Genomic DNA, 24,836 nt, shown 5'->3' with positions numbered 1-24,836 from the left:
TACAATCTATAGGATGGACAAAACCATATGCACTGCAGGTGGGGCTGATGTAACATGTGCAGAGAGAGTTAGATTCTGGTGGGGTTTGTACTTCAAACTGATATCTATATTGCAGGGTAAAAATAAAGCAGCCAGTATTTACCCTGCACAGAAACAAATCTAACTCTCGCTTCACATGTTACATCAGCCACATCTGCAGTGCATATGGTTTTGTCCATTAGAGAGTGATTGTGCCTTTGCGAGTGAACCAGAAGAACCCCCTCAGTCCAGTAAAAAAAAATAGCAAAAGTAGAACAATGGGTTAAGGCGTGCAATAATGGGGACAGTGGCTAAGATGTCAGGCTTGGATGCTCCAACACCTTAATAAAACGTTAGTCATTTGTTTTCTGAAAGGCACTGCATTTTATTGTTGCTGTACATTAGGGATGGTCAAAGTGGTAGAACTGCAATTCTCAGCAAGGCAGGGAACATCCTGGGAATTGCAGTTCCCCAACATCTGTCATGCCAGAAGATGACCTACTCTTCTCTAGAGAGGGCCTTGTCCCATGATTCTAGAGTAGACAAAACATTGCTCACCATTTTTCTGGATCTGTCTGTGAATATTAAATTCTCCTCTAGAAGTCCGTATGGAGTTGGGGGTCCGATGTTTCTCTTTCCAGCTCTCTTTGGCCATTTGGCTCTTTTGTGTTTCCAGGTGCTTAGCCAGTAAGGTAGCCATTTTATCCTTCTTCGATAAACCTTTCCTCTGCAGAATATACTGAAGCTCCTGTATGCTGGAAAGTCAGTAACAGACATTAATAAACCGGCGGTAAATATTTATTCATGAATAATTAGTTACTTACAATGAATACATCTTACTTGTCTATTTATCATATGTTTGAAGATGCTGGAAGGAGGCAAGAAAAGAGAAGTGGCTGGGACTTGATGATATTAGCACCATCGGGGTAGTGGGGTAAGTAATTGGGTTGCCAAACCCACCATCATCAGTAACCCCACTATTAGTTCAGTGGTGGGAAACCTAGCACACACTGAGGGCCATACGAGAGACCCTTATCCTGCTGCTTGAGCCATATATTATGCTCAACTTTAGTAATTAAGCAAATCCCATTCATAATAACCTCCGCTCTCTACATTTTAATCTACAATCATTTTAATATTCCCCAGCATATCTAGAAAGGCCCCCCCATACACTAGTCCGATTTCACTTGATTCCGATGGATTGGGCCAAGAAAATGCCCCATATTGGATGTGTTTGACATACGATCATATCCGATGTGCGGTCCCATGCACATTGGATGGGATCTGGAAGTCTGACCTGCAAGCAGATCCGACCTCCGACTTGGACCCCACTCCCAGTGAAGGGGATTGCATGCGATAAATTGGATGTGAAAGGATCGCATGCAATGCTTCACATGTGATCCTGCCGCCCGGGAAGGTCCCGGGTGGCTCAAGGGGGGTCTGATGGCCATACACTGCTGCAATACACTGCAGTAGTGTATGGCCAGCTTTAGACTTTCCACACCCCACTCAGAATCTAGGAATATGTTCCAAAATGCCCCGTCATGTCACTGAGATCTTATACTAGTCAGGTATGGGTAAAAACCAGAACCGGACAGAACCCCGGACCTGTCACCAGGGAGAGGAGGAGGGGGAGAATAAGGCCTCCCTTTATGGTGAGGATGTAGAAAAAACTGGAATGGTTTGGACCATTCGAGAAGGCTGTAATCTCCCCTTCCCCATATCCTTGGTGAAAGCTATCACAGGCATCCACTCTGGCGGGAGACCACCCAGACCAGACACTACAAGCTCGTGAATGCAGAGTTTGATGAATGGAGCCAGTCTGGTCCGTCATTCCAGGGTCTGGTCCGGTTCTGGTTTTCCCTTAGTCCCATACTTGTCACCAATTTGTCACGTATTTGGTTATTCCGGCTTCCCTGGCTCATGATATTGCTACAGTATGTTCAGTTCAGCTTAGCTTTGACTGCTCCATGCTGCCAATCAGTCCTGTGTAGCTCTGAGTATTGGTGACTAATTGATGGACCTGTGCGAATCCAGCAGAGATATCAGGTTAACCCTTCAGTGCCCTGTTCCTGGCTTCCCACCTGTTCTTTCTGAGATCACCTATAGCCGTGCCTTGGATTATTTAATACCCTCCTTCCTGTCAGTCAATCATTGTAACACAGGAGGGATAAATATTCTACATTCAGTGTCTGAGGTTGCCTTCAGCAACGTCGTATTCAGACTCCTCTCTACCGATCGCTCCTGTTTAGCCTAGTTCCTGCCCGGCTTCCAAGCCACATCCTTAACCTGGCCCTGCCTGGCTTTCCAGCTCCATCCAATCTGTGCCGTTGCCCAGCAATCCAGCCCTATTCGGGCACCAGGCACTGCCTAGCAATCCAGCTCTATTTGGATGCCAACCGCTGCCTGGCTTCTTAGCCACTTACCAGAGGCTGTCTGGCTCCCTAGCCACTTACCTGCCACTGTACAGTTAGACTGTCGCATCCTGTGTCCTCTCCGGAACCACGGACCATTACCCACTCACTGACAACTACATCTCCCCTGTTCTGCTCATGGTGACTTCGCCATCCTGCCACTTCCAGCTAACCTGCCGCCAACCGGCTTCCGGAGTCTCAGCTGCCTAATTTCTGCTTTACCTCGGGTAAACCTATCACCAAGTCACCGTCAACCTGTTTATTTGAGTTTCCTGCCATGCAGGCAATTATTAGTTTTAGTTGTATGCCAAGTAGGCCTCTTTACGTTCCTGTCATTGCCAAGGAGGCACATTAATGTCGTTCAGGCGTTCCCAGAATTAATATACCCCAGAGACATTCCGGCATCCCCGGATCTTGCCGTATACAAGCCATTCCGACATCTCTGGATTCTGCTGCATCTAGCTCCCGCACATAGAGTCTATACTTATTCCTTGTCTCAGGACTTTCCACTAGCCATCACAGCCCACCATGGCCATGACTGGGTCCACAAAAACCAGCAATCGTGACACAATTGCTTAAACATGCCTCTCATTGCCCCACACCCCAATGGCCATACCATGCTCCCACTGGCCTCAAGATGCCACACATATCTTTAGATCCCACATCAAGCCCAAAACTCCCTTTAGACATAGAACCCAAATCCCCTGACTAAATCTTCATATTCTACTACCCTGCCCCGTTCTCCCACTTATTGGAGTAGTAGGGACCACCCACCACTAATCTAACAACCCCTAGCTAATCTGTAAGCAAATGGCTACATTAAATGAATGTTATTACTGGCACCATGCCTAAAACTGATAGCTTTTCTAACATTCAGTCATTTTCCGTAGAGGAAGGAGGGAGACTACTCCCTTCTCTCTTTTTTTTCCTCCCCAATTAGATGTGTTGTGTGACCTCCCATGGTTGTGCAGAGGTCAGCTGATGCTGTCACATTCAGTCCTATTCTCTGCCTGATGACATAAGGCAGAGAACAGAATAGGCATAGACACAAAGTTGGGGCCCACTGGCAGCCCAGCATCTGTTGCCTATTACTGCACAAGGTGGTGGATGAAGGTTGATGACACAATTCATATGTCCTCTCCCACATTGTGACAGGTACAGTAAGTGCTCTCTGGGAGAATTGCCTGCTCTCTCCCCAAGGTCCAGAAGGTCTTTCTCTAATTCAGTCATCTTCCCGATATTTCAGGCGAGTAGGCAACTATCTCACTTCTAATTACATCTCGGAATCCCCTATGGATTAGGGATGAAGTGGTGGGTTTATTGGAATTATTGCTCATCACAGCAACAGAAAATCTTATTTGTCTGTATTTATCAAGCAGGAGTACAGGCCAGCCGCAGGAAAAGTAGTCTTTTGCTGCATGCCAGGACAGTTATTTGCCAAAAACTTGTGTCCTAATTCTACAAAATAAAGAAGTTGGAGAGGAATTAAAATATGTAAAAAAATAAAAAATAAAATCCTTACTCCACTTCATTAATATACTGTATGTTCATACTAGGGAATAGCGTAACTAAAAATGAAGCGTACTCCGGGTTTGTACTGTAGCCGGGACCTGAGATCTCCCTGTCTGCAGTCCCGATGCTCCTCTTGCTACTGATGCAATGAAAAAGTCATTTGCAAAATGGCCGCTGCCTCATAGCAGACAGTTGTTTAGGATGCTTCTGCCTCCTTTAGCATCCTGAATAACTGTCTGCTGTGAGGGGCGGCCATTTTGTGAGGGGCATTTTTAATGGCAACGCAACAGGAGCAGCACGGGACCAGGAATGGAGTGCAGGTCCCGGGAATGGAGAATCAATAGCCCCCCATGTGCACACATAGGGGGTTATTCTTATCTATTCATTCGCACGGAGGACGGATGGTGCGCGTCTGTGCATGCGCAGGCGCGTTTCTGCACATGTGTAGGGTGCGTGCACCCACGGCAAACTTTCGGTTCGCCGGGTGCACGCACCCATGACGGAGTACGGGTGGTGGTACCATATGTTGCCGGGAGTTCGCAGTGATAGACGGGGGTGGCGCTGGGCCATGGGAACGTCCATGGTTTCATGGGTGTCCCAATGAAAACACAGGGCGTTCCCATAGGAATGCGGGCGGGGGTGGGTGGCTGATGTTATAGGATGCAAACCGCCTGCCCTGCCCGCACCGTCACAGGATGTCAGCTGTCCGCCTTGCCCTGTCTCCACAGACTTATATTTGCGGCAGGAGAAATCGTTTGATTCGAGCTTACGAGTCCATTAGAATCAGCCCCTTTCATTCTAGAGTTAATTTTGTTGGGAGACAGTTAACCTACCAGTATATTTTTGGATAGTGGGAGGAAACCGGAGTACCCTGAGGAAACCCACGCAAATACGGGGAGAATATACAAACTCCGCACAGTTATGGCCATGGTGGGAATTGAACCCATGACCTCAGCGCTGTGAGGCAGTAATGCTAACCGTTACAGCGTGCGTGCCAAATGGTGGGATACCTTTGATGGGACAACCTTACAAACTGTAAACCTTATTTGATAACGTTGTCATCATCAACAAAAGACTATGTTCTCACTACGTGGTACAACACGGAGATACTCAATAATGGGGGACCCCATTTTAGCTCTCACTATTTTGCTTTTTATGCCATTATAAGGTTTATTTGTGACTACTGTTCTCTATTCTCATTTATTCTTGATATTTGTCATATATATAGACCGAGGTGAAGATAATTGATGGGTTGTACCATAGGCGGTTGATGGTTTTTCTCGATCAGCAATTAACCTTCAAAGCATACCTAGCAACATGACCTTCTTTAGGAGAGACAAAATGCTCTACTCCTGGTCTTCTCTCTTAATTTATGATTACCATCACCTGTGGTAAAACACCTTTCTTCTCAATTAAGCTGTTTAAAACAGGTTAACATAGATGAAGAGGGAAGTCCAGGAACAGAGCATTGTGTCTCTCCTGGAATGGGTCATGTTAGGAGGTATGACGAAGGTCAGCCATTAGGGCCATACTACTGTATGTGTATTTGTAGATGGAGACCTCATATAAATTTCGGTGCCAGTAGTAACCAGATAGCCACCGAAGTGTGGCCTCCAAATAATGGTAAATAAACACTCACCATTGCCATCAGGCCATTAATGGTTCCTAATCGTTGAGGGCCCCTAGCCTCCTTCTTTAAATAAACAGATAACATCTAATCATGCTGAATGCCGTGTACAGTACAAACAGTGCTTCATTTGTTTTGTTTTTTTTAAAGAATTGGAACTCAAAATACTTTTGACATATTTTGGGAGAACATTAAAAATGACTTCACTATTAACCCCTTCACTGGTGTTTTTTTCTTTGTAGTGAATGCTCCCCACAGGGTAGTTTTTTTTTTAGAGTGTTCCCTAAAATAAAACCATCTCCCGGGGCCGGTCAGTGCTGCTGTGCACTATATCAGCCACTGCCCGGCCCTGCCCCCGGCAACCCGGCTGTGTGCGGCGTGATGTTAGCAAGTTCACGCCGCACACAGCCAGGAGGAATGAGCCAGGGCCAGGAAGCGGCTGACGCTGAGCTCATCGCTAGCTCAGCTCAGCACAGCGGCGTTGCCCGGCGCCAAGGATGGGGAGACATTGGCGATCCCGGAAATTTTCCAGGAATGCCAGTGTTACCACTGAAGCATAACCCAGGATTGCCACTGAAGGGGTTGTCTAAAGGCCCCCATACACTATGCTATTTGGGCGCGATTTCGGTGGATCGGGCCTTGAAATCCCATGTGAGGGAACTCTAAGAGCCGGGCGGAGGTATACAGAGAGCCAGGTTAGGGGAGCCAGCCGGCGGTTGAATTGAAAAAAGTGAATAGGCAGCTCTCTCAGCCAATCAGTGGCTGCCCATTCATTTGTATGTTTTTTGTTTTTTAATTCGCCGATCATCCAATGATTTTTCCCCTGCTTGCAAATCTAAGTCAGTCTGGACTGACCGAGACCTGCGGCGCCCGAGTCCGAGAACAGGTTGAGCGGCTGACGTCCGGTGACATCAGCCGCCCACCTCCAAAAGGCAGGTGGCTGCCTGCATTCGCATTGGGGATGCCCAGTGTTTTCATGGATACACCCACCGTTTTGTGGGTATCCCCAGGAAATGCAGGGCATTCACATGCGCCAAAAGGTGCCCCCCGCACAGAAGCACTGCACATGCGCGTATGCTCTTACACACATGTGCAGGGTGTAATCATAAGTCCCCGTTGCGAATTCGCCGGGGACTGAATAAATTAGAATCACCCGCCCTTATGTGCCGCATGTAGGATCTGATGATCGACCCCACGACCCGCGTGACTGCGCATCGTACATAAACACCACTTGACGTGTACTAAAAACACACGCGATGCATCGCACGACCTGCCAAAATCTTGCATTTGGGCCTGAAATCGTTCTGATGTATGGAAAAACAAAATAACTCATCCAAATCTAATTCTCTCTGCACATGTTACATCTGCCCCACCTGCAGTGCACATGGTTTTGTACATTTAAGAAGGAATTTGCCTTTGCGAGTGACCCAGAATAACGGCCCTAGTGCATACCTCCCAACTAGGGTGGCCAATCCCGGGATCGGGATCGGCGGGATCCCGGGATTTGGCCCCAATATTGCCGGGATTTGAATCCCGGGATTGGACCTTCCAATCCCGGGATTTCGGGATTAGATTAGTTTAATGCTGGGCAGCATCTGAGCACTTGCTCAGATGCTGCCCGGCTGCTCCTGAGTCCTGCGCCGGCTGTGCAGCTCAGACGCGCAGCGTGATGTGGTCAGAGGTCACACTGCGCGTCACACTGTGCAGCCAACCGAACACGCCCCCGCACGCCCCCGCACCGCCGTCGCTCTGTACAATTACTGGAGGCTGTTCGCTGAACTCGCCGCTGTGACCAGGACAAGGCATGATGACTGAGCGGCAGGGAGAGGTCAGGCGGCGAGTGAGTTGTGACACTGTAGGTGCAGCGCTGCGGACTGCGCAGCATGACCTATGGGTCACGCTGCGCAGGCCGCAGCACTGAACCAGCTCCCCGCCCGACTTCTCCCGGCTGCACAGTGTAGTGACACACTGACCTCCCTCTGGCATCACACCCACAGCCTGCCTCCATTCCGCTGTCGCCTGCCCCACTTAAAGTAAGGCAACGTGGGGGAGGGGGGGTGGTTTTCTTTTAAGGATGCCAATCACGGGATCCCGGGAATCCCGGGATTGAGCATTTTTCAATCCCGATTTCCGGGATTGAAAAAATGCCCCGGGATTGGCATCCCTACTCCCAACTGTCTCGCTTACCGCGGGAACGTCCTGGTATTCGGGGACGTTCCCACGTCCCGCCTGGGCTGCCATTGTAACGTGAGGGGGGGGGCAGTTGGGAGTCCCCCCAGCCTGACAAGAACAGACGCTATGCACATGCACACAGCGTCTATTCAGATGGGGACGCGGCCGGGGGACGCGTCATCCCACAAGGTCACGCCCCCTTTTTGGGAGCGCGCGCGGAGTCCCGACCCCCACCATCAAAAAGTTGGGAGGTATGCTAGTGAGCAGTAGTGAGTAGCAGCATTGAGCAGTAGAAGTAAGCAATAGTAGTATGCAGTAGCAGTGAATAGTAGTGAGCAGTAGTAGTGAGCAGTAGTAGTGAATAGTAATAAGCAGTAGTAGTGAACAGTAGTGAGCAGTACTTACTAGCAGTGAATACTAGTAAGCAATAGCAGTGCGAATTAGTAGAGAATAGTAGTGAGCAGTAGTAGTGAATACTAGTAAGCAATAGCAATGAGCATTATTACTGAGTAGCAGTGAGCATTAGTAGTGAATAGTAGTGAGCAGTAGTAGTGAATACTAGTAAGCAACAGAATGGAGCAGTAGCGTTATTTTTTATAGTCTTGTTTTCCTCCCATTGGATAACAAACACCAAAGAATTTCACAAAAACTAAAATGAGAAATGCATTTTTTTTTGTGCTGTTGTGGAACTACATGTTCCAGCATGTGCTGGTAGCCTTTGACTGAAAGGACATGCCTATACTATACATGTAGTTCAACGAGCAACAATATGCCCACCGGTTAGTCCTGCTCCTTCTACTACAAGTACAGTCACCAGACACTTCCCATGAGATGGGCGTTACGTGGAAATATGAGTGTGAAAAGCTGCACTATTGTTTGAGAGAGGAAAATCCCACTTATACAATGCAGATCAGCTCCACCCCTATGTCTACGGATGGGAGATTTGTAAATACTTTTTTGCTTTATACATGGCAAGAAGCACACAGATACAGGGTGACAATTAATAGGATGGGATTTTTTCGCACTTTCAAAATCGCCCATTATCGCACTTTTTTAAAATTGCATTTTTCCCGCGGATTCGCATATTTAATGAGGTCAAGCCTGGGGGGTACCCCTTTATTGGGGGGGTCCCCAATCCTCCAGGTACCCCGTCCAAGATTGACCAGCAACGGTGCTCATGTTACGGCCGGGGGACCTTATGTAAAAAGTGTCCCCAGGCTGTGGCATGACACCGCGGGCTGTTGGAGCCCGGTGCTGGTTTCAAAATACGGGGGACGCCCATATTTTTTGTCCCCTGTATTTTTGGAACCAGGACTGGTCCAAGAGTCCGGGGCTGGTTTCAGAAATGCGGGGGACCCCTATGCTTTTTGTGCCCCGTATTTGTGGAACCAGGTCCGGCTCAATGAACCCGGGGCTGGTTATGATCAGGAGGGGGGACCCCACACCATTTTTTTTCTCCAAAAAAACACTTTAACACATTTTTTAACACAGGACCATGCACAGATCTCAATGATCTGTGCAGAGTTCTAGCCAATTCGCATATCAGTACCTAGTCTGAATTTTTTGCCGATTTTAAGACACATTTCCCAAATTCGCATCTCATTAAATATGCAAATTGTATACTTTTCAATGGGTAAACATCTGTATGCGAGTTCCGGCGCGAGTAAAAATCACACTTTAAAAAAAGAAATCAGCGTTTTTTGCCGTTTTTCACATCTCATTAAATAGGCGAAGAATTCTGGAAAAAGTGCGATTTCGGCCGTTTTGGGCGAAAGTATCGCAAAAGTCACATTTTCGCATCTCATTAAATGTCACCCACAGTTATCAAGCCAAACATGTATATTGCCATTCATCTCCTTACCACTGATTGCTCTGCAGAAGCTCTGTAGCAGTGTAGGAGTGCTTACTTTTGTAAGTCTTATACAATCCTGCCCTCTGCTGGTGAGTGTGGATACAACAGTACTATCTGTCCCTGTAACTTGCAGATAACCTATCATTACTATGCTCATATAAATATAAAATAATAAATAATAATAAATTATAATTGTATTTACTTAGCACTTTTTTTTAGGACTCAGTGTTTGGAATTGTAACTTTGATGGATCATAAATATAATTGGTTCACAGATTGATTTATCAACTTCTTACTCCGTAACCTTTCCTAGAAAAGCAAGGTTTCACTCCAGTATGTACTTAGGCCCTTATTCAGATTGAAGCGGTACGGCCCGCATGCGGCCGTACCGCCGATGTTTTCTCTCTGCACATGCGCAGAGGTCACTCTGCGCATGTGCAGGGGAAATCTCCGTTTAAAAAAATTAGACGCCGCAAAGGGGGCGTATAGGGGCGTGAGGGGCTTCAGTCCCTCATTTCCCTATGTATACGCCCCGCGTTTCATGGGCGTTCCCATGCAAACGCGGGGCGTACGCATGGTAATGAGGGCATGACGCCACTCATGGGGGCGGAAAGCTGACGTCGGCGGATGTCAGCTTTCAGCCCCCATACAAGCTACCACACGGACAATCGTCCGTGTGGTCTCAGCTTGCGGGAGCTGCCGCGGCGTGCGGCCCTGCCTTCGATGGTCGTCGACCATCGAATGCAGGGGGCAGCTCCCACCATGGTGGAGGCGTACGCCTCCACCATTTTCGTGCGGATCGCCAGCCGTCCGTGTACGGACGGCCGTGGCGATCCGTAGCGTGGGCGGGGATTCGTCTGGTGCGGTCGGAGCCGCATATGCGGCTCGACCGCACCAACCAGAATAAGGGCCTTAGTCTTGCATTTTGGGTGTAAATAAGAGGGAGGGGGGGGGGGGGACACTCATGAAATTTAGGTCCCCCTCCCGGCCCCCTGAAAAGATGGGCAAGCTTCCAGCATGCCCCTGGACACCCTGTCCCTCACTTGCCGTTCATATACCGGGATAGACGGCTCTTCGGGGTTAAAATTTTAGTACCGCCCCTACCAGTAGACCTGCGAATTGCGGTATTTGCCGTACTGGGGGCGGGGCTTGATGATGTCAAGATCAGTACCTGCTCCCTGAAGTCTCTTTTCCGGGCTTCTCAGGAGAAAGAAAAAGTAGGAATGACTTATGGGTGGATGCATCAATCAGAGAAAGGAGTGGAGAAAATGTCCATAACAACCAATCAGCTTTTATCTATCATTTTGACAGTATGTATTGGTAAATTCTACCTCAAAGCTGATTGGTTGCTATGTCCAATTTCTTCACTTGTCCACTCTTTTCATACATCTCCCCCATACAGACATACTGTAAGTAGCTGTTACCAATAGTAACAATTATAACAGTAAAATGGCAGATAATTATTTCACAATAAATCTCTCAATACCTATAATGCATGAGGTACAGTATACACACATTTGGGGGAATTAATTTGGCAGCGAAAATTCTATTTAAAAAAAAAAGCCTGCGGTGCAGTTTTCTCCGCAAGCGCATCGTTTTGCCCTTCAATTGTAGGTCTGAAAGTGGGACGTGGTGACTTCTATAGAAATTGCATTTTTATCTTGCACCTCCAGAGCGTCTGATTTCGCAAAAATCATTTTCGTAAGAATCATTGGGGGTTGCTCGGGAACCCCTGATCCTTTGCTGTATCATTACTGAGATACAATAGACTCTACAGTATGATTTTCTGCCATGAGAAAAGCTGCAGTGAGGTAAAAGAGTAAGGGCCCCATACATCAGCAATTAATTGTGACAATTTTCAGATATGGAGATGATTGCCACAATTAATTTTAGATGTGTGGGCTCCCCCTTTTGGCAATCCCAATCACAATCGCCAATCGATTGCTTAATCAGGTTTTTAAACATGCTTAATAATCTGGTATTATCTGCAGATCTTTTTTAGATGTGTGGGCATTCCCAATTCGTTTTCTTCATCTATTTACATTATGAACAGCTGAAATGACAATCGATTGGGGCAATTTCCAGATATGAAGATGCAATCTTTAGATGGAAAAATCTGCCGATCACTGAAAAAATCTGTAATGTGTGGGCAAAGTCGGATAGATCTGAAAATCCATTTATCTGGCCAAAATATCCCAATATCTGAAAATCCATAAATTGTGATTGCTGATGTATGGGGCCCACATGATGTATGGGGCCCGACTTTGCCCACACATTACAGATTTTTTTCAGTGATCGGCAGATTTTTCCATCTAAAGATTGCATCTTCATATCTGGAAATTGAGCCAATCGATTGTCATTTCAGCTGTTCATAATGTAAATAGATGAAGAAAACGAATTGGGAATGCCCACACATCTAAAAAAGATCCGCAGATAATACCAGATTATTAAACATGTTTAAAAACCTGATTAAGCAATCGATTGGCGATTCTGATTGGGATTGCCAAAAGGGGGAGCCCACACATCTAAAATTAATTGTGGCAATCATCTCTATATCTGAAAATTGTCACAATTAATTGCTGATGTATGGGGCCCTTAACTTCAATGTGAGCTGCACTGACCGCTGAATCATGCCCGCAGTCAGGGCCGGATTAAGGGGGGCTCAGTACCCCTGGGCCCCTTCTATCTAGGGCCCCCTTGTGGTTGGCATGTGTTTAAAAATAGTTTTTTGGGGGTTTTTTTAGCTGAAGGTTTTGTGCATGGGAGTGGGGTAGTGCTTCAGCTTCACTTATCTGCCGATGTGACAATGATTAATGGGGCTGAGCATCGGGAGCCAAGGCACACTGAATAAGGGGCCCATTTATCAAACAATATTTGTGGCTAAATATTAAGTATCACCCAGATGTACTATATGGGGACTGCTGCGATCCCCCCTTCACTGCCACCGGCCTCATCCCCAGTAGGTTTCTATGGGGGATGCGGAGCTGCCCGATGTATGAACATCGGGCAGCCTGGCTTCGCACCCCTGGGCTATCGCCATTCTGAGATGGCAATAGCCCATTGTAGCCTATGGCTACAGGATCGCCCTGCCCCGGCAGCAGTGCAGTCAGCTGGGTCAGCGGCTCCGGACTTCCCAGGGGCAGGCTCTTTTTGGAACCCTGTACCTGCGCCCTCAGGGATGATACATCCCTGTGATGTGATCTCAGTTTACAATGTGATCCTGGGCGGTAATATTCTGCCCAGATCGAATTGTAAATGTGATCAATAATAAATGGGCCCCTTAAGGCCCACATACATTAGTCCGACTTGTCCTAAGGACAAGTCGGACCTGATTTCCCCCTGCAGCTCCCCGGGAGGGGGACACACGATTTGGCACTTGATGTGCCAAATTTTGCAAATGATACATCGCATGCGATGTATCATTTGCAACTCCCGGGGAGCTGCAATGTGGAGCGAGCAGGGGGGCCGGGGACATCGAGGTGGCGGGCGGGGGATGCTGCAAGGCGGCTGGGGGGACGGACGCACGCTGCTAGTAGTGAGGACGAGGCGGCAGTAACATAGAGCCGGGCGGGGGGAGCCGGGACTGAAAAAAAAAAGCCCATACAATGAATGGGCAGCCTGTGATTGGCTGAGCGCTCTCTCAGCCAATTGCTGACAGGCTGAGAGAGCGCTCAGCCAATCACAGGCTGCCCGTTCATTGTATGGGCTTTTTTTTTTTCAGTGCTGACAGCTCCCGGCTCCCCCCGCCCGGCTCTATGTCACTGCCGCCTGTGTCCCCCGCAGCGTCCGCACTACTAGCGGCGTGTTCCCCCCCCCCCCTACACGGACGGAGCATGACAGCTCCCTGCTCCGGCTCCCCCTGCCGTCCCCTCCCTCACCGGCGTCCTCAGAGTCCCTACGGTTGCACATAAGATTTATCTTAAGATTTATCTTATGTGCAGCCGGTCCGACGTCCCGACTCTGACCCGATGCGCACGGGACCGCACATCGGGTCGGACCGGGTGTCAAAACCGGCGATTTGGTCCGATTTCACTGCCCGATCCATCTGGATCGGGTGAAATCGGGGCCAAATCGCATAGTGTATGGCGGCCTTAAGTCTCATGACACATTGCACAAGAGGTCAGAGGCTGAGAGACTTGCGCTGAGCTCTGATCTCATTATGGGAGGATTTTTAATCAGAGGCAGCACTGAGCCTGTGACATCTCCTACAGAGTAAGAGGGACAAAAATAGGCTTTCCATGTGGTTTATGTACTTCCCCCCCCTCCCCCCATGCAGTTGCCCATTGACTATTGATCCTTCAACCTGAGCCCCTTATGGGCACTTCCCCATTAGAGCTTTCAGATTATCAGCCTGTTGTCCATTCTAGATCCCACAAGACATCTAATACCAGCAGGTTTGTTCATACTCTCCAGCGTCATTTTTCCCTATTCTTTCTGATCACCTCCAGACCACAATTATTAGGGGTACAACTCTGATACTCCAGATTCCCTGACTAGCACACTTAACTGTGGAGTTTACATGTACTCTCCCAACAGATTTGGAGTTTACATGTACTCTCTCGGCGCAATGTTCCTACCTTTGCTTTATAACATGTTCTTACAATTGAACTTGTCTCCTAGTTTATTTGACCTAGTCAGTGACATTATAAATATGTACAGCTATTGTCCAGATTATGTTCCAGATTATGTAATTGATCTTTACTTTAGGACATACATTACTTGCCCACCTGACCCTCTCCTTCAGGGAGAAAATGCTCTGTTCCTGGGCTTCCCTGGATTGCCATCACCTGTGGTGAAACACCTTTCTTATCAATTACCTAGCTCCCCGCAATTACCAGGACAGTCCAGGAACAGAGCATTTTCTACCTCATGGAGATGGTCAGGTAGGCAAGTATCCTTTAGGACTATGGTGTATACAGCATAGTAGTACAAGTCTGGTGGTGGCCGCCACCGTAGAGTCTATGGCTGCTTGCACAGAAACCATGCGTCCCTCCAAAAATTGTTGCCACACAAACTCTAGAGGTCCTATTGCATACTTGCCTACTTTGAAACTCTCCGGGAGAAGCCTGGAGAGGAGACTGACAGCATCACTTCTGGGGGCGGGGCCGGATGAAGATGTCATCAAGCCCGCCCCCCGCACTGGAAATCACCCCAATCTGTGGGACCTCGAGGAGGGGACGGAGCTAAATTGCGCTATTTGCATATTTTGCTCCGCCCCTCTTCAGAAAAAAAAGCAGCCGATCGCCATAATAGTGAAGCTGTGGCACATAATCAGTTACATAGGATCAGTATAACAGTATATCTTCCATTACACTGCACAGTAGAAAGGCCCCAGCATGCTACCGTGCACTAGTGTGTGAGATGGGAAATCACAGCACTTACGTGAGTGGCTGCCAGCTCAGTGATGTGCCATTCTTAGCCGGGTAGTTGAGGATTTGCTCATCTCTGGATTTAAGGCCACTGTTAGTGGCCACAGCTCTGGACGTGGGTTCCTGGGTGACTGCATTTTCCATTAGGGTGGTGGATGTGGGAAAACGGAGATGAAGTGGAGACACCGTAACATGGCTGTCCTTGGCCCTCGCAGCTGAGGACCCATCCATGGTAGGAGCGGAAGTACTAGGGACTCTATCCTGGGGTATGGAGCGTGTAATAAATGATGAACTTCGTCTCTCACAGTAAGATCCATTGAAACCGGTCTTGCACACACACTTCTGTGGTGTCCTGCACACCCCCCTGTTTTTACACTTTGGGGCACATACAGCTGTAAAGGTAGAGGAACAGGCAGACATTATATCAGGGCTTATACAGTAAGGGCCTGTTTATGGTTGACTCTCTACGCAGCGTAAATTCACTGTTTAGCGAGCCAACTAACGCCACCCCCTGGCGAATGCCCGCCCTCCGCCACCATGCAAATTTCTTTGCTGCATTGCAAATGGATGTTTTGCATAAACATCTTGTGACGTCAGCCCCCCGACTGCGTTTGCATGGGGGAGCCCAGCATTTTCCTGGGTGCATCCACCGTTTTTTTGGGTACGCCCAAGAAATGTTGTGCATCCTCATATGAACGCCCCCTGTCTGCCTCTATCCCTCCCCCACCCTGTGCGAATAACTCGGCAACTGTGCAAATGGCCGAAGGCGCCTGCACAGCAGCCCGGCACAGCAGCCCTGCACATGGACATATGAGAATATATGTATGCGCAGAGCACAAACATTGGTAAGAATACGCCAGGGACGATGAAATCAGAATCACCCCCTCAGTATCACACTGTGGGATCAGGCATATACAGTTATTCCTCACCTCTTGTGCATGCTCCAGTTTTAGGTGCAATGCTCCATCCAGGACAGCACTCGTCCCCACAGCGGTTGGGTCTTAAAAAGTAAAGTAAATATTAACATCGGATCAGTATTCACACAACGTTAGATGAAACAACCCACATAATAGAAACGCTTTTCTGTGCCTCGTTTTTGTTTAAGTGTCAATATAAAACTGGTATGCAGTGGTATAGATAGCTGAGGATGCGCTACTTCCGTTCCAACTGGATCCATTGTCAGATGTCACATGGGAATAGTTTGTCAGGAAAAGGGGCGTGGTCTGATTGGAACTAATGTTGCATCATAGTCAGACTGTATAGTAATTTGGGGACTTATTTTGGTTTACTCGCACACCGGATGTCAGCTGTCCGCCCTCTTCCCATACAGGGAGCATGCAAAGCTAAGGCACCAGAGAGTGGGTTCGTTTTTGCGTGAACGTTCCAAATCATTCGATGGTTGGCGGTGTATGCAAAACATCCATTCACAGCCATGCGGGGAACTCTGCAAGCGAGGAGGGCTGGGCGGCTGTGCAAGCGGTGGGCAGCATTTTATCCACATGCAATGCTGCAGATTTTGCAGCATTGCGTGTGGACCAGAATAATGACTTTGGTGTGAAAGGGTCACTGACTCATCAGTTGTACCAATAGGAAGGGAGTTGGGGTTTGACTTTGAAGCTTCAGTTGGAAGGGGGCGGGGCCGGCGTTTGGCCTGTAAAGTGGCAGGGATTATCAAATACACTAACATGTGGGCATGCATTCCTAGTCATCGCCATAGCCACGTCTCCCACTGTGTAATGCCAGTATTACAGGCATGACGCGGGGAGGGGCTATGATGATGCAGTTTGCTTCATCTGGTATGCACGGACTGCGGGAGGCTGCCACAATTCCGGGGGACTTGTCAACCTTTCCGGGGGGCTGTGAGGCGTAACCGATTTTGAATCCGGGGTGGTAGGCAAGTCGATCCTCCACAATTGTATTGTACTGTGAGCATACCCTCACCAAGTACACATTCAGGATGTATCTTGTTACATGGTTACGAAGGGGATTTGCAAAGTTGTTTTGGTACTTATGTACTAACTGGGCTGCCGATTTTGAAATCGGGTCCATTGCATCGCATCCGACCATATCGCATGCGATGCGATGCGATGGACCCGATTTTTCCATAGGATTCAATGTTAAAATGGACTGAGTCCATTTTAACATGGAATTCAATGGGAAAAAGGGGTCCTTTTCATACCCCTACTATCCAAGTGGGCATGGAGTTGGATATAAACCTGTGGCGAGCGTAGTGAGCCCCGCGAGGGGACACAGAATACCGTCCGCTCGCCACGCTTCGGGCTCGGTACGCTCGCCACAGGTTTATATCCAACTCCATGCCCACTTGGATAGTAGGGGTATGAAAAGGACCCCTTTTTCCCATTGAATTCCATGTTAAAATGGACTCAGTCCATTTTAACATTAAATCCTATGGAAAAATCGGGTCATACTTTTAAAAAATCGGCAGCCCAGATAATACATAAGTACCGTTGTTTTAAATAATTTGTTTACAAGCTATAGGTTTAGACACTAGTGGGTGACTTAGGGTTAGGCTGTTGTAAGGGGGTGGAGTAGGTTTAGGCACTTTCAATGGGGAGTTAGGGTTAGGCTGCGGGACGGGAGGGGTTAGGTTTAGGCAATGGGGGGCACTAGTGGAGGGTTAGGTTCATGCTTTGTGGGGAGAATTAGGGTTAAGCTGCTGCAAGGTATAGTTAGGGGGAGGGTAAATATACTTACCTGACATGAGGTGCTTGTGAAAACGAGTAGTGACATGAGCCTGCACTTTTTGCTATTCATAAAGGGGTCTTAATGTATGTACGGTATGTATGTATGTATGTATCATGGAGGTGTATAATACAGCTTTTGTGTCTTTCCTGTGTTGTTGTATTGGGTGGGCTCAGTGGGCTGTGGATTCAAATACATGGCAACTTATGTGGTTTGGACTTTAGAGGCAAATATGGTGTACCCCCCCCCCCCCCCCCCAACTCAGTCCAGGATATAGATCAGCTCTGCTGAGATAATTAGATGGAGAGAGCCTCTGTGCAGCACTGTTCTAGGTAAGTGTCCTGCGTAATCGTTCTTCTCATGGTGACAGGATGTACCGGTAGCAGTAGCGGGTAATTGTATTTACAGGTGGAAGGACCTTCAGGGATTAGCGGGAGATAACACCCTATCATCTATGTTAGTGACACTATGGAGGTTATTCTGGATGACTCGCAAGGCAGTGAATTTCGCAGCCTTGCGAGTCCACCAGACGCCGCCCACATGGCCACCCCCTTAGCACGCCGCATAAACATCCATTCATGCGAGGACCAACGTCCTTGCATGCGAGGACAAAATCGTTAGATGGTTGGCGACCATCGGATGATTTCTCCGGCGCTCACAGATCTGCGCCACCTCTGTGGTGTCTGAGATATGCGGTTGCCCTGTGCGGAAAGCGGGCAGGCAGCTGACATATGCTGATGTCAGCTGACCACGCCCACACCCGCGTTATCGGGGAATTACCATGGGAACGACCAGTTTTTTCCTGGGAACGCCTGTGAAACGCTGGGCGTTCCAATGGGCGAGACCCCCGGCCCACCACCCCACGCCCCCCGACCGCACTGTTGCGTGTGAGCGCCCGGCGAAAAATCTATTTGCCGCGTCCGCTCGCACACGGCGACTGCACATTCGGATAAATGACTATGCGCAGTCGTAAAAAATCAGTCTGCCGTGTAAACGCGCGGGGAGCAGATGAAATTAGAGTTACCCCTATGTGCCTACACATGCCACAGAATGCAGCACATAGTTACTACGAGGTCCCTTTAAGACAAGATTTAATATTTCCTAGACCCCATTCAGAATACTGGAGTTCTAAACATCTGTCCTGCTAAGTCGGGCCTTGTACAGATGATGGTCCAGGAGTCTGCAGGACACATTGTTCCACAACACACTGATGTACAGCGCTCGGCGATGCCTCCGAGACACCTGCAGCTGCTTACAAACAAGCTCATGTGATAAATGAACGGTCCAGGGGGTCATTCCACCAGAAATTAATGTCTGAAGATGAACATCATGTTTTGTACAGGGGACACAGTATGCACTGTCTGTACAGGGACTTGGGGGACAATGATGACTGGGAGAGCAGATAAGTGGGCACATTTCTCATGCAAGTGTCAGAAAGAATGTGATCTTGGCATACACTTCCTGCATCAGACACACGACACCTCTGTAGGCCAGCATTATCACTAGATAGGGGCTGTCCTGTCACCCAGGGGTTCAGCAACCACTAGTTCTCAGCACAACACCTTCTTTCTGTACAATCCAGACATCAGCCCACACTCCTCTCACTGGTGCACCTACAGATTGGCGTATCCCTGTTTTCTGACCCCAGCTGTGACACTTAGCTGCATGTAACTCTGTACTACCTGCCCTTTAACCCTTAGCAATGGGGAACCTAAAATTTGAATACTGACAGGTGGGCACCTCAGGAGAAAAGTATATAGTGGTCTTATAATGGGTACATACTAGGGGAGCGATATGTCATCCGATCTGGACCAAGACATCGGGCACATAGTGTGTACTCGCGACATCGATAGTGAGAGACATGCTGATTAATGTTACTGGCAAAAGCAAGTGTGTATACATTTTGCCGGCCCCACAATGTCGCTGGGTAAATACATTGGGTACTTGTTTCCTAGCACGGCCACACCGATTTACATCGGGGTGGTCGTGTCGGAAAAATCGCGTCGATCGCATGCGATTTGGTCGCATGCGATGCGATCGACACGACTGACCCGATTTTTTGATTGAATCAAATGTAAATCGGGTCCCTGGGACCCGATTTTACATTGGATTCAATGTAAAATATTCCCTAGACCCCCAAATTTTACTACGTAAACCCCACCCCATGATAGACGCCATCCCGAAGCGTGGCGAGCGCAGCGAGCCCGCGAGGGGTGGCGGTGCGCGTCCTCTGACCTTTTCATTCCCCTACTATCCACGTCGGCGTGGAGTTGAGAATATATAGTGTGGCGAGCGCAGCGAGCCACCGAGCCCGAAGCGTGGCGAGCGCAGCGAGCCCCGCGAGGGGACGCGTATAACTTCACAGGTATACGCGTCCGCTCGCCACACTATATATTCTCAACTCCACGCCGACGTGGATAGTAGGGGAATGAAAAGGTCGGAGGACGCGCACCGCCGCCCCTCGCGGGCTCGCTGCGCTCGCCACGCTTCGGGTTGGCGTCTATCGTGGGGTGACGACAGGGCCATATATAATGTGAAATGGGTCATATTGGCACATTTCACATTTTTCACATTTTTTTCAATGTGAGATGGACTTAATCAAGTCCATCTCATCTTGTGCCATTATAATGGCACAAGACCGACGCGATGCTCACGATTCCAATGTTAAAAAATATTTTAACATTAAAGCCTATGGCAAAATCGGGGGCATCGCGTCGGGACCAATGCTAATGGTCCCGATCGACGCGATGCCCCCGATTTTGTACCTTTGCCGGCAAAATGGACCTGATTTCAAAGGAAATTGGGTCCATCGTGGGGATCGTGTACCTTAACTTAAAAGTACCATACATTGTCTAATGGAGGGGTGGCAAAATCGGTCCTTGCGATCTACCAACAGTTCGTGTTTCCCAGACCCCCTGTGGATCTGTAGAACGTGTCTATTAGGAATAAATGCAGCATGGTTGGAAATGTAAAGGGCACGGGGCTGTTGTTGCAGCATAGTATTTGTCTAATTTGAAATAATCATTCATAGGATGGTAAATAAACCAACATGAGTATATTCAGCCGCTCACGACTAGTATTTCTGCGCTGGTGGTGCAAAAAGTAAGTTTTAGTGGAGAGAAAGTAGACTCTGGCCCTTATTCTGGTTGACTCACTTGGACACGTGCATGCATCCTTGCGAGCTACTCTAACCCCGCCTTGCGAATGGTTAGCTGACGCCACCCATTCGCATGCGGGATGCATTCTCAAGGCTTGTGAATGGATGTTTTACATGAACATCCATTCACATGCCAGTGGGAACCTTCCCCATCTTTCGATGGTTGCTGACCATCGAATGATGGTGAAGGTGCTCGCATATGTAAGGGTGGTCCAGATCACCCTTACATATGCGTGTAGAATTGCAGGGAATTGGGCGGGCAGCTGATATCCTGTTATGTCAGCTGTCCGCCCCCCGCACGTGCATCAGGGACACATTAGCTTTTCGCTGAGTTCGCACGCACCCAGCATATACACATGCGCAGAAATGCTGCTGCGCATACGCAAAACATCGGTCCCCGTGCAAATTTGCAGCCGAGCGAGTCAACCAGAATAAGGGCCTCTATGTGTTGGGGCACTCTTAAGATTAATAACATTTGTACAAATTGTGTCATCATTATCTGTGGGTATACACCTACCTATCTATATGTGTAATTGCTGAATACAGGCACTTTCTGTCCATCCTTGAAAAAGCACCGTTGTGTGAAATGCGTTGGATGAACCAGGAAGCCTCCAGACGGAGACACAGAGCAAGCCCCCGCCAGTGCCACTGCAAGCGCAAGGTAAAAGCCGGCAGGTGACATCACTTGTGAAAGAAACTCCGGAACCCCGCCAGAAAGGTACTCAGCCTGCGTCTTGCGGGAGTACGTAATTAGTGCAGGGTAAGCCAGCCTAGCTCTCTCCACACTACTGGACTGCTTCTACAAACTCCAATAAGGAGTGTAAACATTAAGTTGGTCGCGTCTATTTGTTTTTATTATTTTATTTTATTTATATATTTTATTTATTTTTTACATTATTTTCACCTACTCCTCTCACTGCTCTTATCAGTATACCTGCCTCTGCACTCTGCATACTTACGGTACCCACCCACCTTCATCCCTTTAGCGCTTGTAAAAAACCTAACCATTTTCATCTTCCTCGTATATCAAGCTGCTTTATACCCTCTAGCGCAATTCCTTTAAAAGGAATTTATTCCTTTTTTTCTACATCCAACTTTCTGTCCAGTACAGAACAGTAGCCTGCACTAACCAAACTGCCACTACTCACTACACGAACTTATAACCTTTCTGCACATAAGTGTTTATTTGCCATCAGCTGCACGTTCTCCCTCTAGGTAGGAACTGATGTCTAATCTATGACAAGTATATTGTGGCCTGATATTTGCTACAAATGTATACCAATTGTCACTTCTACAGGTGGAAACATATGTATCAAGGAGAACTACTCAGTGTTGTGAATAGGATGACAATACAGATTCAGGGACCAGGGGTGTTTTAAAAAATGAGTAAGTGTGTGCAAGACTTTTGTTACCCTATCCCCGCATTCGGAAATATTGAACTTGTACCTGTGCTAGAGCCCTGGCTTCCTTCTGTGCAGTGTCACACCTACTGAAGAAAGCTCCAGAAATGTGTCATAAGCCGCTGCTCAGTTGGATCCTGCTTCGGGTATGGGAGTGTGCACCCTGTGCCCGCTGTAGATCCTTCTGTAGAACCTAACATACTGCACACATGCACAGACCCAGTAAACACTATGGGTCTGATTCATACCTGTTAGCAAACAGGTAAACGCTACAGCCAACCGCCCCCTCCCGATGATGGAATCCCCTCACTAGATATGTACACGAACAGATGTGTGTCCTCTCAAAGGTAAAATCATTCGATGGTCGCTCACCATCAAATTATTTTTCCTCTGTTCGTAATGAATAGTCAGCCAGGACTTACTTTTCATTTGGTCGCTGTCCTCTGAAGTCAGGATGGATGCCATGGGTGTCATGTGACGCATCAGCCGCCCGCCCCAAACAGGCATCAGCACACCTGCATCTGCGTTTTTGTAGGTTTGCCCATAAAACACTGGGCGTTCTCCTGCTTGCGCCCCATACCCACCCCCATTCCCACCCCTCCTGGAGCGAACGGGCCGGTGAGTGTGAAACTCACCAAAGTCGTTCCTGCACATGAGCAAACCCTGACCATCAAGGACGGGGTCAAATTTGGCCTGCTACGGAGGATGGTAGGAAATAAATTACAAAAGACTATTTACATACCTTCCAACTGTCCCGTTTTTGCGGGACATCCTGGATTTTTGGGATGGTCCGGGGGCCGGCAGTGTCCCGCGGTGTTGGGGGGGGTGCAGTTGGGAGTTCAACTAGCCTGAAGTGAATAGACGCTGTGCGCATGGGCACAGTGTCTATTCAGTGTCGCAGAGGGTAAAAAAAATGGGGGCTTGGCCCAATGGTGGCTCATTTGTATATGTTGCACCTTAATTAGCATAGGTCACGCCCCCTTTTGGTCATGCATGCAACTCCACCGCGCGAGTGTCCCTATTTCCCTGCTGAAGAAGTTGGGACGCATGCTTTTATCGGTTACACCTCTAGTACATACTTGCCTACCCTCCTGAAATGGCTCCCGCAAATCTGGAAGGTGGGCAAGTCTCCCGCATCACCCCCACAGTCACCGCACCCTCCTTTTCCGCAACATTAATTTTAGAATTTCGCGGGTCCATGGGGAGGGGCTAAAATGACACAAATTGCGTTAATATAGCTCCTCCCCCAAACCACGGACCTGCGAATTGCCACTTTTGACGGTCATGGAGGCGGGGCTTGTAACGTTAGCCTTATCTCTCCCCATTGGCTCGTAGTATGTGGTCTCCTCTCCGGGCTTCTACCGGAGAGGAGTGACAAAATGTAGGCAAGTATGGACTAGTAATACCAATCAGTAGGCCTCTTGTACCTGACTGTGAGTATTAATGACAAGCTCTAATTACTCCCACCAAGGGCATAACTACCATAGGTGCAAGGGGTGCAGCTGCTATGAGCTGACTCCCACTCTGAAGTTACTTTTTAAACATATTTCCTTTATGATACATATTTCTATATCGGAGTCGTGTAGAAACATGATAGTCTTTATTCATTGGCCACCAATTTATTTTGGGCGTGCCCGGGCCGCCGACGTCACAAAAGGGGCGTGCCCGGGCCGCGCCGTGACAAAAAGGGGCGTGCCCGGCCGGCAGCGTCACGCAAAGGGGTGGGCGCCCAGCCGGCGGCGTCATGCAAAGGGGGCGGACCCGGCCACCCGGAAGGCTGTACACTGCCGGGGAAGTGCCGGGCAACGCTATGTACAGCGGTGCCGGGCTTCCCCGGTCACAACAGCGGTAACAAAGGCAGGCTGTTTTAGCGGGGCGCTGCCAGAGGGGCAGGGCGCATTTTGCACTTTAAAAATCGGGCAGGGCGCAGCGCCCCGCTAAAACAGCCTAGCGGGAACACTACATCATATATAATAGATATTTACGTGACACCTAAGCCCACTGATTATATACAGTACATGTGTCTCATATAAAAATAGATCTACTTTTGTACTTTTGTATGTTTAAATTTCGGGCATGTTAGAACCCGCTGGCAGAGTTCCAGCTCTTTGTTCTTTGGCTGACTGGGGGAAAGTGGGGTCAGGTAGTGTCTCCTAAGTGTGAAGAAAGCCCTTCAAGAACAGAGCTCTGCTAAGTGAGGACACTGGCAGCCATCATTTCTCCACTTCCCTACTTATCTCAGTGTTCTACTTCAAAAGGGTTCACTGATCAAAGTGCAGATGACAGAGTAGAAGTTCTATTACCTTCCCTCAATCATCTTACATTGTAAGAAAGAAATTCATATATTCATTTGGGAACAACTAAAGCGTTATAAATGGTGGACAGGTCCATATTTTCTTCCTCTCTTTGAGCGGTATTCAATCACCGAAGCTATTTCCAACAGGAGAAATAACGCCAGCCAGGGGCGTAACTAGAATTTTGTGGGCCCCATAGCAAAATTGTGAAGGGCCCCCTAATATTGAGAGGAGAGAGAGGGGGGGGGGGGAGTGAGCACTACCTGACTACAGCACACTGACGCGCACACACATACATTGTATAGGGACCTGGGGCACA

The 24,836-nt window shown here is 48.4% G+C and overlaps 1 protein-coding gene across 1 annotated transcript in view; it reads right to left on the bottom strand.

Moving 5' to 3' along the window:
- Positions 1-526: 526 nt before the first annotated feature.
- Positions 527-24,836, bottom strand: part of LOC146036920 (uncharacterized) — a 29,973-nt gene continuing 5,663 nt past the window's right edge. The window contains exons 2-4 of the mRNA XM_083160761.1: positions 15,893-15,963; positions 14,977-15,355; positions 527-773 (exon numbers count right to left, since the gene is read on the bottom strand). Coding sequence (XP_083016887.1) covers positions 527-773; positions 14,977-15,194 — 465 coding nt within the window. The 5' untranslated portion in view covers positions 15,195-15,355; positions 15,893-15,963. The remainder of the gene's footprint in view (positions 774-14,976; positions 15,356-15,892; positions 15,964-24,836) is intronic.

The sequence above is a fragment of the Crinia signifera genome, chromosome 9 (genome assembly GCF_055691185.1).
Source record: "Crinia signifera chromosome 9, ASM5569118v1, whole genome shotgun sequence".
In the NCBI taxonomy this organism is placed as follows: domain Eukaryota; kingdom Metazoa; phylum Chordata; class Amphibia; order Anura; family Myobatrachidae; genus Crinia; species Crinia signifera.
This window is presented reverse-complemented; position numbering and strand designations above follow the sequence as displayed.